The 18,667-nt window shown below is 45.6% G+C and overlaps 1 protein-coding gene across 5 annotated transcripts in view; it reads left to right on the plus strand.

The window, feature by feature from the left end:
- Nucleotides 1-18,667, plus strand: part of LOC119973093 (chemokine-like protein TAFA-1) — a 691,496-nt gene that overhangs the window by 639,815 nt on the left and 33,014 nt on the right. Inside the window, exon 5 of one of the 5 annotated variants that reach the window (XM_038810605.1) lies at nucleotides 2,785-2,897. The exons of the other annotated variants lie outside the window; for them this stretch is intronic. Within the exon in view, the coding sequence (XP_038666533.1) occupies nucleotides 2,785-2,793 (9 nt within the window). The 3' untranslated portion in view covers nucleotides 2,794-2,897. Of the gene's footprint in view, nucleotides 1-2,784; nucleotides 2,898-18,667 lie in introns of those variants that run through there. 5 annotated transcript variants of the gene reach the window in all.

The following is an 18,667-nucleotide window of genomic DNA, read 5'->3' on the forward strand; positions in this document are numbered from 1 at the left end:
CCATAAAAGTTCAGAGTTGGGGGTAGTAAGTCAGCAATGGATTGAAGTCAGCAAAGAAAGCAAAGAGAACTAAAAAGGTAATTTAAAATTGGAAGGTTCCTACTTTATCCACCTTGCTGTTACATTTTCAAAGAACTCTAATAAATTTGTCAAACACAATTTCCCTTTTGCAAAGCAATATTGACTCTGCTTGATTGTATTCTGATATTCCAAATGCCCTGTTATTACTTCCTTAATAATAGATTCAAGCATTTTCCCAATGACAGATATGAGGCTAATGGACCTCTAGTTTCTGCTTGCATATGACATTTTTCAGCCCTTGAGACCTTTCCAGAAGATAGGGAATTTTGGAAAATTGCAACCAAGGCAGCCATTTTTTAAAAACCTTAAGCTGAAGGCCATCAGGTCCAGGGGACTTCCCAGCCTTAAGTTTACCCTTCCTTTTTTTCTTGTGAAAATAATTGTTTTAAAATCCTCCCTCCCTTATTCTTCTTTTTCAATGATTATGGGATTAATTTAGTGTCTTCTACCATGAAGTCAGAAACAAATTATTTGTTCAAACATGGAAAGAGAGGACGAGGTCAAAGATCATTGATGATCTTTTTGAATGGTGGAGTAGGCTCGAGGGACTAAATGCCCTACTTCACTTTACTCTTACATTCTTATGTATTTCTACGGATTTGTAACGGCACCAAGTGATATTAATCATCCAGCATTATCAAGTCAAATGATGACAAAAAATCCCTTCCATCCCTGAAGGAACAAGTATCCTAAAAAATCAGCCTTTTAGCCAAGAGAGTAATTTGAAATAAACAGTATGCAAAGAACTTGATGCTGGGATTTGCTGGCACTCTACATAGCCATATCACTGCAGTGCTGCAGTTTCTGAATGCATTTGAAACTATATTGACACATCATTTAAATATTTATATACTGCCTCACTGCAAAGTCATTTTTCACTGAAGCATAGAATGGCAAATTCTGCAGTAAAAGTAGTGAAATTTGTCATTTATAGGAATTATAAATAAAAAATCCAAGATTCTCAAAAATTGTATCGAAAGAAAGAATTGTGTCATTACATGAGAACGAATAAATAAATTGGTTCTTCATTTTAGGTGCCATGTGGATTGATGGTGTTCAATACAAAGATGTAAATTCTTTCTCACAAAAGGCAAATTAGTAATGCGTGTGCACCAACAACCAATTATACAGTTTACTGTAACCTAATCAATGAAATTTGTGCTCTTCTTCCATATGGAACTTCAATAAATGCTCAAAAAAACATTAATTCCTTATATTGATGTTCATACATGAGATCATGCTTCAGAAATATTTCATGATCGAAAACATGTCCATCTTAGTCTTTATGAAATTAGATGTTATTTGGAGATTTGGGATAATAAGACATGCAATAGCTACAAATCTACAGAAAAGATTAGCAGAAAACGAAACAGTGACATAACAACATATTCTCAAAATTATATTAGCAATCTGCCTTTCTTAATTTGCTCTGTAGAAAGCTAATGGCTCTGAGATTGTCAGGCATCTGCTACCCATCTGTTATTGTGGGTGAGAAGCATATAAAGCATGGTAGGTACCATTAAAGAAAATCTCAGACTTCCAAACCCTATTTAATATCCTGTCTGCGGCTTGAACTACTGTCACATCATCATCCAACAGCAAAAGGGCAATATGCTAATTGTTCCTCAAAAAGTAGTTAATGGTGTTATGAAGTTAAGTGACAAACATTCCTTTCATTCCTTGCTATACTGTGTAGTTAAAATGTTGAAAAAGATGAGTGCTAGGAATGAATATTTTGTATGCTACTTATATGTTGCCTAAAGTTTGGTTGTTTCCTTTCATTGTTGCCTGCTGAATATTCAATTCAGTACATTTCTAAAATAAACTATAATTTCTCCAAACTGCAAAAAGCTTCAACCAACACTGACTGCTCTGTAGAACTCTTTTTTCCCCTCAATCCAATCCCTTGGAGGTTCTTCACAGCCGTCAAAATGATCTCCTGACCAGAAGTATATTCTGATGAGATGTTTGCCTGGATTTCCAACCTTAGACTTTATTTTGAATGACAATTTGGGAGAGCTGATCAGTGCCAAGCCTCCTCATTAATACTCAGATCAGGGTTGCTGCTGACAAGACTTGTCAGTTCCCTGCTGTTCCTCACTTTCTACAAGGAGGAAATACTGTAATCAGGAAAACCTTACCACAGTTCTATCACAAACCCATGGTATCAGGTTAATTCATAGTGTCTGAGTTTCTGCATCTCTGTATAACTGTGTGCATGTCTACATACATGTGTGCAGGAAAAGGAAAGTATGCGATATGCTTTATATTCATCTATAAGACTTTTCATCATTCTGACAACATCATTATCCATCAATAAGATTGATGTGCTCCAATTGAACTATTTGTCCTGCAAGTTATAATTTTCCATTCCCCCATTCCTTTTGTTATTAATCTATAGTTATCTATTTGCTTTTGAAAGTGGACCACATCTGTTTACAGATTAAGATTGAATAATTGAATAAAAGTTTCACATTTTTTATGGTTTGAACACCTGGCAAGAAGGTATTACTATTCTTGTATTTAAATGGCAATTAAAATATTCGAGCTGTTCTAAATCCCTTCCTATAGTCTTTAGCTGCAGGCATTGAAAAGCCTTTGTTTTACCCCTATCTTAGATCACCTTCCTCAAGGGACTGGATTTGTAAAGGTTCAGGTACTCTGATGGTATTTTAAAATCCTATGTCCTGTCGTCCATATTAGTTCCTCTAGTATCGTGTCTCTTTGGGGAATAGCCACAGTTTTTGGAATCTATTCATGGCTTACAACACTTCAAAATACTTCATTGGCTGCGAAGCGTCCCAAGGTCATGAAAAGCATCAGATAAATGCAAGTTCTTTCTTCTTTCTTTCACTAAAGATTTGAGCTAAAATATTATGTTCTATAGTCAAAAGGTCATGCTTTAAAGTGCTTTTGCATTGTACAGAGCTGCTCAGATAGAAGCAATGCTGTATGTCTTTACTCTTCGTAATCTGCATTTACACTGGGAGAATTTCAGACCATTACAACCAAAAGATTTATATCACAGCTCCCAGTTCCTGCAGATGCATGTGCAGGCTAGCAACTGGGAAATCTATTTTTGGTCTTTATGTAGGACCCTAGTGCATAAAATTGGGCTATGTATCACGAGCACAACCAGTGCTATGGATGTCATATGCTCTCCAAGTGGGGTGCACAGTACCTGCGATTCCACTTCTGGTACAACCCACATGAGGTCCCATGATGAGAATTGTGCTCCAATGGGCATTCCAAGTGTGTGCCGGAAGCTTCCCAACTATGGCCCAAGATTTACAAACTTGGCCACACAAATCCAAGCAATATACCTACTGTTACTCACTAAAGAACATTCATGCAACTGAAAGAGAGACCAACCATCAGTGTTATTCAAAGGGCCAGCTATCCAGTTTGCTGGTCAGGAGATTTAGACTAACTTCTGCTATTGGGGAAGTACATGGACTGTTTTTGGACGTGTTATAGGGAGTTATTTAATTTGACAGAGAGTATTGCTGCATCCTCACAGGGAGGGCAGAGGAGTAGGTGACCTGTCCACGCAATCATCGCAACAGAGAAATGAGCAGAATTTTACAAACCCTGCCAGTGGGTTTGCAGAGTGAGGATGGGGCCTTAAAATTCCCTGTGTGGTCTTCCTGTGACCCACCCGCCCCCTCCAACCTCTCAAATATTTTACACAGAGCCATCGAGTTGAGGCCCTTAATTGTCCAACTATTGGCCACTTAAGAGCCACTTCCTACCTGGCTGCAATTTTTAGGCAGGAAGAGACCAGGGGTGAAGGGGAAGACTAGCAGATTAGCATGCTCAGGCCTCATGTTGGGGATGGGTTCCATTTTGTGGCAACCCCTTGCGCTCCCAGGGCCTCTCATCCTGTGCACACTTTGAGCTCCCCATACTTTCTTTGTCCTGGGCTCACACCATATAGACTTGCGGGACTAGATGACATCACTCCGGGTGGTACTGCTGAAACTGCAGAGCTGCCAGCCAATCAGATTGAGAGAGTCAGTGAGAGGCAGTAATCCCACTACCAGCCAATTAAGACTCCACGGAAGATTAAGTGGCTGTGGGGCAGCTGACATTAGCCAGCATGTGTTTCCCACCAGCTTTATCGGTGGTGGGGAGGACAGTCTTTGCCAAGTTGGTGGTGACAGGAATAGTTGGTTCCTGGACAGGATCAGGCAGCTCTCTGGTAGGCCGGTGAATGCATCCAGCATCTCCGTGTGTGCCCTCATCTGTGTTTTCCTGTATGCCACCCTAACAGACTCCTCATCTGTGTCTCCCAACAGAAACAATCTGCAAACTTGCCCTCTTATGAGTTGTGGGTACAAATTATCCTTTAGCTCTAGCCTGGCTGCAGCCCGGAAATTCCCCATATGCAGATCCCAACTCTGTGCCAGCCTCTATGTGTAAGAGCCTGCACGGGGCCTACGGGGTGGGAATCATTATCTTCCCCGTGACCCTTGCGGAGTACGAGCTTCCCCGCTAGGGACAGGGGATCACTATTGACCTCTGTATAAAAGGTCAGCCAGTACAGCACCGACCAGAAAAGGAACCCCAGAGGGATCTACCAGGCTGTGTATATATTGTGCTGTAAATAAAAACTTTGTTCCTTTATTTTACTCCGTGTGGACTTCCCGTGTCCTCATTGAACTATGGTATTTGCAATGCCAGTATCTGAGCAGTTGGCTGAAAATGTCTGTTCAAGTCGGATTATCAGTCCTATTGTGTTGTTCTCTCTCTCTCACTCTCTATCCCTGGATGGACAGGTGGCATGTGTCTGCAAACAGAAAGTCCAAAATGTGAAGGCTGATGTGAGCGAAGTAGGGTGGGGTATAAAACAAGCCATATTGACACCATCACCTGATGCCAAACAGTAGAATGAGGGTGCGGTGGAAGCTGAGGAGAGATATAAGGTCACAACATACTGTCATCCTCAATGTTCTCTGCACTGCCGGATGCCACTGGCTTTGTTGCAGTTGGCGCCATGATGTGGAGAACTATCGTCCTCATCGTCCTTGGTCCTCATAGTCCTGCCCTGCTTCCACGAAATAACATAGAATTCCTATGGTGCAGAAGGTGGTCATCCAGCCTATCGAGTCTGCACCGACCCTTGGAAAGAGTATCCTACCTAGGCCCACTCCCCTGCCCTATCCCCGTAATCCCATAACCCCATTTTACCTGCGCATCTTTGGACACTAAAGGACAGTTTTTCATGGCCAATCCACCTTTTACCTGCACATCTTTGGACTGTGGAAGAAAACAGAGCACGCAGTCACAATGAGCAAGTAAAAACTCCACACAGTCACCCAAGGCTGGAATTGAACCCGGGTCCCTGGCGCTGTGAGGCAGCAGTGCTAACCACTGTGCTGCCGTGCCGGCCATAGAAGATATAGACAGGTACAGGAATTGAGCGCATGCCTTTAACCTTGCTCTGCATCACAAACAAGCTGTCCAGCCAACTAAACTAAACCGGCCCTGCAAACCTTGTTCTGCTAGAGAGAGGGCTGAGTGCCAGTCACTGGATTGTTTGGTGTGCCTGGCACAGATGAATAGCTGCAGGACCCAGCAAGGAACGGATGTGAGGCTCGCATCCTGGAATCACAGATAGCATCATTTTAAACTTTGTCAGGGTTAGGCAGACTATCTGGATGTTAGGCCTGAGGCCAGAGAACTAGGACTGGGCTCGTAATCCAGAGACCCAGGGTAATGCTCTGGGATCCGGGTTCGAATCCCACCATGGCAGATAGTGAAATTTGAATTCAATATAAAAATTTAATTTTAAAAAGCCTGGACTTAAAAGTCTAAAGATGACCATGAAACCATCGCCAATTGTCCTAAAAACCCATCTGGTTCACTCACACCCTTTAGTTAAAGAAATCTGGCAGCACAGTAGCACAAGTGGCTAGTACTGTGACTTCACAGCGCCAGGGTCCCAGGTTCGATTCCCTGCTGAGTCACTGTCTGTGAGATGTCTGCACGTTCTCCCCGCGTCTGCGTGGGTTTCCTTCGGGTGCTCCGGTTTCCTCACACAGTCCAACGGTTAGGTGGGTTGGCCATGCTAAATTGCCCTTAGTATCCAAAAAGGTTAGGAGGGGTTGTTGGATTATGGGGATAGGGTGGAAGTGAGGGCTTAAATGGGTTGGTGCAAACGTGATGGGTTGAATGGCCTCCTTCTGTACTGTATATTCTATGTTCTATTTATGCCTGGTCTGGTCTACATCTGAATTGAGACCCACAGCAATGCTTTTGACTCTTAAATGCCTTCTGAAATGGCGTAACAAGCCACTCCGGTATATCGAACCGCTACAAAGTCAAAAAGGAGTGAAACTAGATGGAGCACCTGGCATCAACTTCAGCGTGAGAAATGACAACAATACACCCAGCCCTGTCAATCCTGCCAAATCCTCCTTATTATAATATTTGGGGGCTTGTGCTAAAAGTAGACCTCTCTCATATTCTAACCAATCAACAGCCTGACATAGTGATACTCATTGAATCATAGCTTACAATGTCCCATACATTATCACCACCAGAGGTGGCAGCATAGAGGAATGTAGTCGGGATCGAGTGACCCTGGGAGTCCTTAACATTGACTCTGGACCCCATGAAGCCCTCAGTTGATGAATCAGTACTCCTCCATGTTGAACACTAATTGGAAGAAACACGGAGGGTGGCAATGGCATACAATGTACTCTGGGTGCGGACTTCAATGTCCATCTCTGTGATGGTTTTAAAATGAAGCCTGCAGGCGTCAGTTTCAAACAAACAAAGAGCTTTATTCAGAAGATATTAACACTACATGCTGCTATGTTACACTGACCGTTTGCCTGCGCATACACAGATGATGTGCCTCTTAAAGTGCTCTTGTCTACTGCAAGGCTGCTAGTGAGGAAGCACTAGGAATACAATGAAGACACAACAATCGGCAAGCGTGGGTCAATAGCACCACGGCCGACCAAGCTGACATGGTCCTAAAGGACACTGGGAGTTCTCCCAGTGAGCCAGGGAAGACACAGCCAAAGTGAGACACAGCAAAGAGTGAGTTTGGGAATTTGAAGCTAGGTGGGGAGGAGGTGCTTTTTAACCCTGATAAGTGCCTGGTGAGTAGTTCTTCTTTTCATTGTCTAATTTATTTATTTTTTTTTTCTTTTGTTTTTTGGAATTCTAGTTGTATAAGTTAACCTAAGGTTTAAGACATGGCAGGAGATCCCAGACCCGTGCCATGCTCCTCGTGTGTGATGTGGGAGCTCAGGGATACGTCCACTGTCCCTGGCTCCTTCACGTGCAAGAAGTGTGTCCAGTTGCAGCTCCTGTTAGACCGCTTGATGGCTCTGGAGCTGCGGATGGACTTACTTTGGAGCATCCGCGATGCTGAGGACGTCGTGGATAGCACGTTTTGCGAGTTGGTCACACTGCAGGTGAAAGTTACTGAGGTAGATAGAAAATGGGTGACCAAAAGACAGCAAGAGTAGGAAGGTAGTGCAGGTGTCCCCTGCGGTCATCTCCCTGCAAAACAGATATACCGCTTTGGATACTGTTGAGGGAGATGGCTCACCAGGGGAAGGCAGCAACAGCCAGGTTCATGGCACCGTGGCTGACTCTGCTGTGCAGCAGGGCAGGAAGAAGAATGGCAGGGCTATAGTGATAGGGGACTCAACCGTAAGGGGAATAGACAGGCGGTTCCGCGGATGCAATTGAGACTCCAGGATTGCCTCCCTGATGCAAGGGTCAAGGATGTATCGGAGCGGCTGCAGAACATTATAGGGGGGCGGGAGAGAGGAGGTGAACGGCCAGCTGTCATGGTGCACATAGGTGCCAACGATATAGGTAAAAAAAAACAGGGTGAGATCCTATAAGCTGAATTCAAGGAATTAGGAGTTAAACTAAAAAGTAGGACCTCCAAGGTAGTAATCTCAGGATTGCTACCAGTGGCACGAGCTAGTCAGAGTAGGAATGTCAGGATAGATAAGATGAATGCATGGCTCGAGAGATGGTGCAAGAGGGAGAGTTTCAAATTCCTGGTGCATTGGAACCGGTTCTGGGGGGAGGTGGGACCAGTCCAAACCAGACGGTCTGCACCTGGGCAGGACTGGAACCGATGTCCTTGGGGGGGGGGGGGGGGGAAGAAGGGTTAAAACAAATGTGGCAGGGAGATGAGAACCGATGACACTAAGATGAGTGGTAAAGCGAAAAGTGCAGAGGATACTGAGAGTCTGCAGAGGGATTTGGATAGGTTAAGTGAATGGGCTAGGGTCCGGCAGATGGAATACAATGTTGACAAATGTGAGGTTATCCATTTTGGTAGGAATAACAGCAAACAGGATTATTATTTAAATGATAAAATATTAAAGCATGCCGCTGTGCAGAGAGACCTGGGTGTGCTAGTGCATGAGTCAAAGAAAGTTGGTTTACAGGTGATTAAGAAGGCAAATGGAATGTTGTCCTTCATTGCTAGAGGGATGGGGTTTAAGACTAGGGAGGTTATGTTGCAATTGTTATGTTGCAATTGTATCAGGTGTTAGTGAGGCCACACCTGGAGTATTGTGTTCTGTTTTGGTCTCCTTACTTGAGAAAGGACATACTGGCACTGGAGGGTGTGCAGAGGAGATTCACTAGGTTAATCCCAGAGCTGAAGGGGTTGGATTATGAGGAGAGGTTGAGTAGACTGGGACTGTACTCGTTGGAATTTAGAAGGATGAGGGGGGATCTTATAGAAACATTTACAATTATGAAGGGAATAGATGCGGGCAGGTTGTTTTCACTGGCGGGTGAAAGCAGAACTAGGGACATCGCCTCAAAATAAGGGGAAGTAGATTTAGGACTGAATTTAGGAGGAACTTCTTCACCCAAAGGGTTGTGAATCTATGTAATTCCTTGCCCAGTGAAGCAGTTGAGGCTCCTTCATTAAATGTTTTTAAGGTAAAGATAGATAGTTTTTTGAAGAATAAAGGGATTAAGGGTTATGGAGTTCGGGCCGGAAAGTGGAGCTGAGTCCACAAAAGGTTAGCCATGATCTCATTGAATGGCGGAGCAGGCTCGAGGGGCCAGATGGCCTATTCCTGCTCCTAGTTCTTATGTTCTTCTGTTCTTATAAACAAAAGGCAGTAAGGGGGAAAGTGTGAGACAGAGAAGACATAGTCAAAAATGAAAAAGGGCGACAGTACATGGTACAGTGACTGAGGGGAGCTCAGTGAATAGGCCCAGTAATACTAAAAGTAATAAAACGGGAAGTAAAAACATAAATTGTAAGCGACGCGGCAGGTTGTTACATGAAGATATGGGTTCAATGACAGGGAAAAGTAGGAGAAAAGTTAAGAAGAAATATAACTTGGGAGAGATTACTGATCGAGGTGTTAAGATTCGAAACAGAGGTATAAAAGCTCATAGTATTCGGAATAAGGTAAATGAGTTGATGGCGCAAATCATCGTGAATGACTATAAATTAGTGGCCATTACTGCAACATGGTTAAAGGATGGTCACGACTGGGAGTTAAATATCCAAGGGTATCAAACTATTCGGAAGGACAGAGTGGATGGTAAGGGAGGTGGTGTAGCTCTGTTATTTAAGGATGATATCTGGGCAATAGTAAGGGATGACATTGGTGCTATGGAGGATAAGGTTGAATCCATTTGGGTGGAACTCAGGAATAGTAAGGCAAAAAAGTCACTGCTAGGAGTAGTGGCCACCAAATAGTAACATTATGGTGGGGCAGGCAATAAACAAAGAAATAACTGATGCAAGTAGAAATGGCACAGCAGTTATCATGGGGATTTTAATCTGCATGGTGATTGGTTTAACGAGGTTGATCAAGGCAGCCTTGAGGAGGAGTTTATAGAATGTATCTGCGATAGTTTCCTGGAATAGTATGTAATTGAACCTACGAGGGAACAAGTGGTCCTAGATCTGGTCCTGTGTAATGAGACAGGATTGATTAATAATCTCATAGTTAGGGATCCTCTCGGAAGGAGCGATCACAATATGGTAGAATTTAAAATACAGATGGAGTGTGAGAAGGTAAAATCAAACACTAGTGTTTTGTGCTTAAACAAAAGAGATTACAATGGGATGAGAGAAGAACTAGCTAAGGTAGACTGGGAGCAAAGAACTTTATGGTGAAACAGTGGAGAACCTTCCAAGCAATTTTTCACAGTGCTCAGCAAAGTTTTATACCAACAAAAAGGAAAAACGGTAGAAAGAGGGAAAATCGACCATGGATATCAAAGGAAATAAGGGAGAGTATCAAATTGACGGAAAAAGTATATAAAGTGGCAAAGATTAGTGGGAGACTAGAGGACTGGGAAATCTCTAGGGGGCAACAGAAAGCTACTAAAAAAGCTATAAAGAAGAGTAAGACAGATTATGAGAGTAAACTTGCTCAGAATATAAAAACAGATAGTAAAAGGGCGCAATTCTCCCAAAGGGAGAGAAACAGCCGATGCCGGAGTGAAACCCGGAGGGCGCGATTCTCCCAAAACGGGAGAAATCGTAAAGCTGGCGTCAAACCCGGGCGGGTTTGGCGCCAGCGCGCCCCTTTCCGACCGGGAACCGATTCTGGTCCCTGGTCGGGGCTAGCAGCCCGACGCCGTAGGCTCCGGCATGACGGGCTTAACGATATTCGTTAAGCCCGCTTGCCGGAGTTAGCGCCGGCTGACGCGTCATATGACGTCAGCCGCGCATGCGCGGATTGGAAGACTCCAACCCGCGCATGCGCGGATGACGTCATCGCGTATTTGCGCGTAACCCGCGCATGCGCGGGCCGGGTTGCCCCTCAGCCGCCCGCGAATGGATACTGCGGGGCGGCGGAAGGAGAAAGAGTGCGCGGGCAGATCGGTGCCCACCGATCGCGGGCCCATGGCACCCTTGGCACGGCCGTGGTACTGCCGTGCCAATCGGTGCCATGGTTATGAAAAGCGAGTTTGTGACGCCGTTTTTACGAACGGCCAGACCAGGTGTGTTTGCCGTTTGTAAAAACGGCGTAAAGGGCTGGGACTTCGGCCCATCGAACAGCTGTGAATCGCTGCCGGCCGTAAAAAAACAGCGGCAGCGATTCGGGTCGGGAGTTGGGCGGGGGGGGGTGGGGGAGAATAGCGGGAGGGTGGGAAAAATGTCGGGAAGGCCCTCCCGCTATTCTCCGACCCGTCGTGGGGGTCGGAGAATTTCGCCCGGAGTGTTTCACTCCCGCGTCGGAGGCCGCTCCTCGCCTCCTATTCTCTACCACCCCCACCCCCCGCCAGGGGGCGAGGAGCGACGGTGCGTCAATTTCGCGCGCCGGGCCTTGACGCTTCCGTCAAAGCGGCACGCCCAGAATGACGTGGCCGGCGGCGCCTAAGTGACGTCAGCCGTGCATGCGCAGGTTGGCCGGCGCCAACCCGCGCATGCGCAGTTGCCGTCTTCCCCTCCGCTGCCCTGCAAGACATGGCGGCTTGATCTTGCAGGGCGGCGGAGGGAAAAGAGTGCGTCTTTTTGAGACGCTGGCCCGACGATCGGTGGGCACCGATCGCGGGCCAGACACCTCCTGAGCACACCCGTGGTGCTCGATCCTCCCTCCGCCCCCCGCAGGCCCCACACACAGCGGTCGCGCGCAGTTCACGCTTGCACCGCCCAGGTGTAGTTGGCGCTGGCGTGAACCGGTCGGGTTCGGCAGGCCGCTCGGCCCTTCCGGGCCGGAGAATCGACGGTCGCCATTAGAAACGGCGGGTGGCGATTCTCCGAGCGGCCTGTCGCAAAACGCGACAAGCCATTTTGGGGAGGGGGGGGTGGGAGGATTGCGGGGTGTGCCAGGGCAGCGTGGCGTGATTCGCCCGGCCCTCCCGCGATTCTCCCACCTGGCGTGGGGAGTGGAGAATCGCGCCCAAAGTTTCTACACATATATAAAACAAAAAAGAGTGGCTAAGGTAAATATTGGTCCTTCAGAGGATGAGAACGGAGACTTAATAATGGGAGATGAGGAAATGGCTGAGGAACTGAATAGGTTATTTGAGTCGGTCTTCACAGTAGAAGACACAAATAACATGCCAGTGACTGATGGAAATGAGGCTACTACAGATGAGGACCTTGAGATGATTGTTATCACTAAGGAGGTAGTGATGGGCAAGCTAATGGGGCTAAAGGTAGACAAGTCTCCTGGCCCTGATGGAATGCATCCCAGAGTGCTAAAAGAGATGGTTCGGGAAATTGAAAATGCACTAGTCATAATTTACCAAAATTCACAAGACTCTGGGGTGGTCCCGGCGGATTGGAAATTAGTGAACGTGACACCACTGCTAAAAAAGGAGGTAGGCAGAAAGCGGTTAATTATAGGCCAGTTAGCTTAACTTCGGTAGTAGGGAGGATGCTGGAATCTACCATCAAGGAAGAAATAGCGAGGCATCTGGATGGAAATTGTCCCCTTGGGCAGACACAGCATGGGTTCATAAAAGGGCAGGTCGTGCCTAACTAATTTAGTGGAATTTTTTGAGGACATTACCAGTGCGGTAGATAACGGTGAGCCAATGGATGTGGTATATCTGGATTTCCAGAAAGCCTTTGACAAGTTGCCACACAAAAGGCTGCTGCATAAGATAAAGATGTATGGCATTAAGGGTAAAGTAGTAGCATGGATAGAGGATTGGTTAATTAATAGAAAGCAAAGAGTGGGGATTAATGGGTGTTTTTCTGGTTGGCAATCAGTAGCTACTGGTGTCCCTCAGGGATCAGTGTTGGGCGCACAATTGTTCACAATTTACATAGATGATTTGGGAACCAAGGACAATGTGTCCAAGTTTGCAGACGACACTAAGATGAGTGGTAAAGCAAAAGGTACAGAGGATACTGGATGTCTGCAGAGGGATTTGGATAGGTTAAGTGAATGGGCTAGGGTCTGGCAGATGGAATACAATGTTGACAAATGTGAGGTTCTCCATTTTGGGAGGAATAACAGCAAAAGGAATTATTATTTAAATGGCAAAATATTAAAACATGCTGCTGTGCAGAGAGACCTAGGTGTGCTGGTGCATGAGTTGCAAAAAGTTGGTTTACAGGTGCAACAGGTGATTAAGAAGGCAAATGGAATTTTGTCCTTCATTGCTAGAGGGATGGAGTTTAAGACAAGGGTGGTTATGCTGCAATTGTATAAGGTGTTAGTGAGGCCACAACTGGAGTATTGTGTTCAGTTTTGTTCTCCTTACCTGAGAAAGGACGTACTGGCGCTGGAGGGTGTGCAGAGGAAATTCATGAGGTTAATCCCAGAGCTGAAGGGGTTGGATTACGAGGAGAGGTTGGGTAGACTGGAACTGTACTCGTTGGAATTTAGAAAGATGCTGGGGGAACTTATAGAAACATATAAAATTATGAAGGGAATAAATCGGATAGATGCTGGCAGGTTGTTTCCACTGGCAGGTGAAAGCAGAACTAGGGGGCAAAGTAGATTTAGGACTGAGTTTAGGAGGAACTTCTTCACCCAAAGGGTTGTGAATCTACGGAATTCCTTGCCCAGTGAAGCAGTTGAGACTCCTTCATTAAATGTTTTTAAGATAAAGATGGATAGTTTTTGAAGAATTAAGGGTATGGTGTTCGGGCCGGAAAGTGGAGCTGAGTCCACAAAAGATCAGCCATGATCTCATTGAATGGCGGAGCAGGCTCGAGGGGCCAGATGGCCTACGCCTGCTCCTAATTCTTATGTTCTTATAGCTGTGAAGCTGCATCTGCAGAAGGTCGTGAGGGAACATCATTCTCATCAATCTACCTGTTGCAGATGCATCTGCCCCATTCACTCCAGTTTTGCTCGGGCCCCTTGATGCCACACTTGGTCAAATTATACCTCGATGTCAAGGGCAACAATTCTCATCTCACCTCTATAGTCCAGCCAGAACTAACCCCCACACAGTCCTTGTGAACAGTCCCATCTTCACATTGAGGTTACCTTCTGTTGTATTGTGTTGTACTTGCCACCCTGCTAAATAGGATAGACTTTGAACAGATCCAGAAACTCAAAACTGGACATCCAATGTGATGCTGTGGGTCATCAGCAGCAGCAGAATTGTACTCAACCACAACATGGCCTTGCATATCCCGCATGAGTATCACTATCAGGCTGTTGCATCACTAGTTTGTGGGACAGCTCTAATTTTGGCACAAACTGGGGGGTCCACACTGGTTCAATGAAGAGTGCAGGAGGGCATACCAGGAGCAGCACCAGGTATACAAAATAATGAGGTGTCAAGCTGGTGAAGCTACAGCACGGGTACTTGCATGCCAAAAAGCAAAAGCATCATCAATAGGCAGGGAAAAGCAACCCTAACAACCAACAAATTAGGATCTGCAATCCTAACACATCCAGTCATGAATTATGGTGGACAATTAAACCACTAAACTGGTGGAGGAGACTTCACAAGTATCTTCATCCACAATGATGGGGGAGCCCAACACTTCAGTGCAAAAGACAAGACTGAAACATGTGAAACCATTTTCAGCCAGAAGTACTGAGTGGATGACCATAGCATTGCAGATGCCAGCCTTCATCAAATTTAATTCATTTTACGTAATATCAAGAAACAGCTGAAGGCACTGAGTATTGCAAAGGTGCTGGGCTCTGACCAGTGAATGAATACCCCATCAGTGTACTCTCAATCATAAGTAAAGTGATGCTAAGTCAGCAATAATCTGCACACTGATGTTCAATTGGAGTTCAACCAGGGCCATTCAGCTACTGACCTCATTTCAGCCTTGTTCCAAACATAGACAAAAGAGTTGAACTGAAAAGGTGAGGTGAGGGTGATTGTCCTTGATATCAAGGCAACATTTGATCAAGTGTGACATCAAGGAGCCCTGGCAAAACTGGAGTCATTGGGAATAAAGAGGAAAATCTTTCCTTTGTTTGGAGTCATACATGGCAGAAAAGAAGTTGGTTGTCAAGACATCACTACAAGAATTCCTCAGGGCCCTTTGCCAAATCATCTTCAGCTGTTTCATCAATGGCCTTCCCTGCATCAAAAAGTCAGAAGTATGATGTTCACTGATGATTGAATGATGTTCAGCACCATTTGTGACTGCTCAGATATGGAAGCAGCCAGTGCCCATATACAAAAAGACTGGGCAATACAGGCTTGGCTGATAAGTAGCAAGTAAATCCAAGACACAAGGGCCAGTCAATGACCGCCTCCATCAAAGGTTGCCTTACCGGCTGAGATTATTCATGAAGACCCCACTTCTCAAACCTTGTTCCTCACTTGAGGTGTGATGATCATCAAGTTAAATCACCACCAGTCAGCTCTCCTTCTCAAAGGGGAAAGCAGCATATGGTCATCTGGGGCTATGGTGACTTTACTTTTACTTTTACCAACACAAGAGAATTGAACCATTTCCATTTGACATTCAATGGCATTGCCATCGCTTAACCCTCGACTATCAAATTCATGGAAGTTACCACTGTTCCGAAAGCGAACTGGACCACTTGTATCAACATTGTTGTTATAAGAGGAGGTCAGATGCTGGGAATTCTACAGTGAGTAACTTAGTTCCTGACTCCCCAAAGCCTGTCCACAATCTACAATATTCAAGTGAGAGTGTAACGGAGTACTCACCACTTGCTGGATGAGTGCCGCTCTAACAACACTCTAGAAGCAAGACACCATCCAGGACAAAGCAACTGCTTTATTGGCACCCCTTCCACAAACATTCAGCCCCTCCACCACCGATTCACAGTGGCAACTGTGTGTACCATCTGCAAGATGCACTGCAGCAACTCACCATTGTTCCTTTAGCAACACCTTCTAAATCTACAACCAGGAAGAACATGGGCAGAAAATTTCTGGGAACGTCACCACCTGCAAGTTCTCCTCCAAGGGGAACACACCATCCTGACTTGGAACTATATTGTTGTTCCTTCACTGGCTGGGTCAAAATCCTGTCATTCCTTTCCTAACAGCACTGTGGGTGTTCCTACACCACATGGACTGCAGCAGTTCAAGAAGACAGTTCACCACTACCTTCTCGTGGGCAATTAGGGATGAGCAACAAATACTGAACTAGCAATGACGCCCACATCCCGTGAAATAATTTTTAAAAAGCAGGCATGTTGTAATTCACCAGTAATGGCTGTTCAGGAAGCTATGGCACTATTGGCGCAAGTGAAAAGCATGTCAAGATGTTGCTCCATGCCTCCAGTGACATTCATTTACATTACAGCATTGCCATTGAAGTTGGAGTCACCAACTATCATAGTTAAGTAACATAAATGTAGCACTAGGAGATTGCTTCTCTCATTGCTAACACTTACTTTAGGATCTATTGTTTAAAAAAAGTCAATGTATCATTCGCCGTACATTAAGAAGAACTTAGCAGTAAACAAACTCAACTTTACATTGGCAAAAAAAATAAGGACTACAATAGTCACCCTGTTACATTAGGAAAGTTACATATATCTACATTCACCAATGAAATAATGATTGCAATTCCAATGATTCATATTCTACCTTTGAGACCAATAATACATCTGTGAAACGATTTGTGTCTGCCTCCAGAATTTTTATTGTCACAAATATGACTGTCATCCTAGTCAGCATAAAGGGGACAGAAGCATGAGGAGGAACAGTAAAGAACAGGTAGACAATGGATTTTACAAGACATAATTAATCAACATTAAACCTTCAGACAGTAAAAACATGCTTCCTGCATTAGTCTATGTAAAGGGTAAAAAACAAATTCCAGAAAGTATGGAAAGAAAACAGAAAATGTGGGAACTATTCAACAGGTCAGGCAGCATCGTGGAGAAAGAAACTGAGTTAACAGGCTGAGCTATATGAGGCACCATTGTACCTGTTCCACCCCTCGGCTCTGTTTTAAAAAGTCAGGGGGAAGCACACCCAGGTGAAGGATGGTTACCCTGCAACCATTTAATGGGCAATTCACTGTTAATAGGCCGAATGCCAGATCACCACCCTTCAGGGGCAGAAGGTTCTGCCACAGAGACCTGCCAGCCAATCAGTGGGAGTGTTTGTGTGTCAGGTAGTGCAGTTCAGCAAGTTGGGGTGGGGTCTGGGATTTGACAGGCCATGGGAGGAGGGGAACCTGGTTTGGGGGGGGGGGGGGGGGGGGGGGTCAGAATGGGAAGGAAATTCCATGAGTGCACACGATCAATTAAGGAGGAACAAACCCTTGCCCACCATCTTCCCGTGCAGGGAAACCTGGACTCTGGCTGATCTCGGTGGGTCTCTCCCACTGCTGATAAAATTGCGGTGGGGGCAGATGCAGGTGGATAGCAGGCAAGTAGCCTGTCCACAGGGTTTAACGTGTTCCGCCACCACCTGCAAATACGCGAGCAGGATAGCGTTAAATCAAGCCCCATGTTTCAGATCTGTGCCCTTTCAGCACAATTATTTATTGTCATGACAGGTCATTGACCTGAAACTCTGTTCATCTCTCTGCAGATGCTACCAGTTCTGCTGTATATTTATTGCACTTTCTGTTTTTACATTATACAATATTTATAAATAAATCAGGCGATTTTGAGATCACACATTCTGCCCGGAGAAAATCGTTTGGGTTTTTCCATTTCCACGCTCCGTCTCTGGAGTAGTGCAAACCATGCATCAGAAGTTCAGGAAACTCATTTTCATACATTAGCATGTCATTCGCAAGCACTCTATCCAGACTTTCCTCCCGCCTTACGGAGTATTCACCGGGCACCAGCATGGTGTCATGCTGGTGTCATTTACAACAGGTCTACAAAAGCACGAACCTGGTGGCTTGACCTGTGGATATTTGAGGTGAGCGCTCTGGGAACCATGGGTCTCCAGGCTCTTCACTGCTCAGGAGAGGATGTGGGAGATACAGGTAAGCCGGGGCTGGGTTCAGTCACTGAATCTTGGAGGGAGTGGTCACTAGAAGGTCTTGCCTTCCATTCACCGGGGTGTCCCTTGTTTTAAGGGTGTTTTAAAGGCATCACTTCCTGTGCCCTCCTTGCCAGGCTTGCTATGGCCAAATCACCACTGAGTGGGTCCCCATTCTTGGTGGGGGCTAGTGAATACAGAGGTTCAGCACTGGGGCGGCTGTAAGGTTCCTGGGTGGGGTCCCATGAGAGGCAAGGCTGCAAGGGCAGAGGTGGGGTTCTCAGGAATGGATTGCACCCCTGCCTCATGAGGAATTAAGACTCTCTCACTTGGGGAAGCCCAACTGAACTGACTAGAACGTTATCCTCAGACACAACTCTTGAGGGCCCTCTTGAATATCAATTCCACTTGTCTCTGACGTTTGTCTCTCAGGCATAAGTATGAAGGGCTGTCAAATAGGAGAATGAGGGTGCCCTCTGGATATATGTGGGCCATGCTAATTGCAGGCTTCACCCTAATCAGCTGTGGCTCGTCTGTCGACGAGGCATTAGTTAGCTTGATATGCAATTTCAGCCTTCATTGACAAGTCAATTGTGCAGTGAAATGTGCAGAGCTAATATTCACTGCCATCTATTGCCGTCCTTCACTTCCTTGCTCTCATCCCTCACCCAGACACTCCTTGGCGAGTCTTGTCGTTCTGAGGCAAGGCGCCCAATGGAGGTCCCTCTATGGAGGACCCCCCCTTTAACATAGGGGACCTGGGGTG

Source organism: Scyliorhinus canicula, chromosome 11, assembly GCF_902713615.1.
Source record: "Scyliorhinus canicula chromosome 11, sScyCan1.1, whole genome shotgun sequence".
Classification (NCBI taxonomy): Eukaryota; Metazoa; Chordata; class Chondrichthyes; order Carcharhiniformes; family Scyliorhinidae; genus Scyliorhinus; species Scyliorhinus canicula.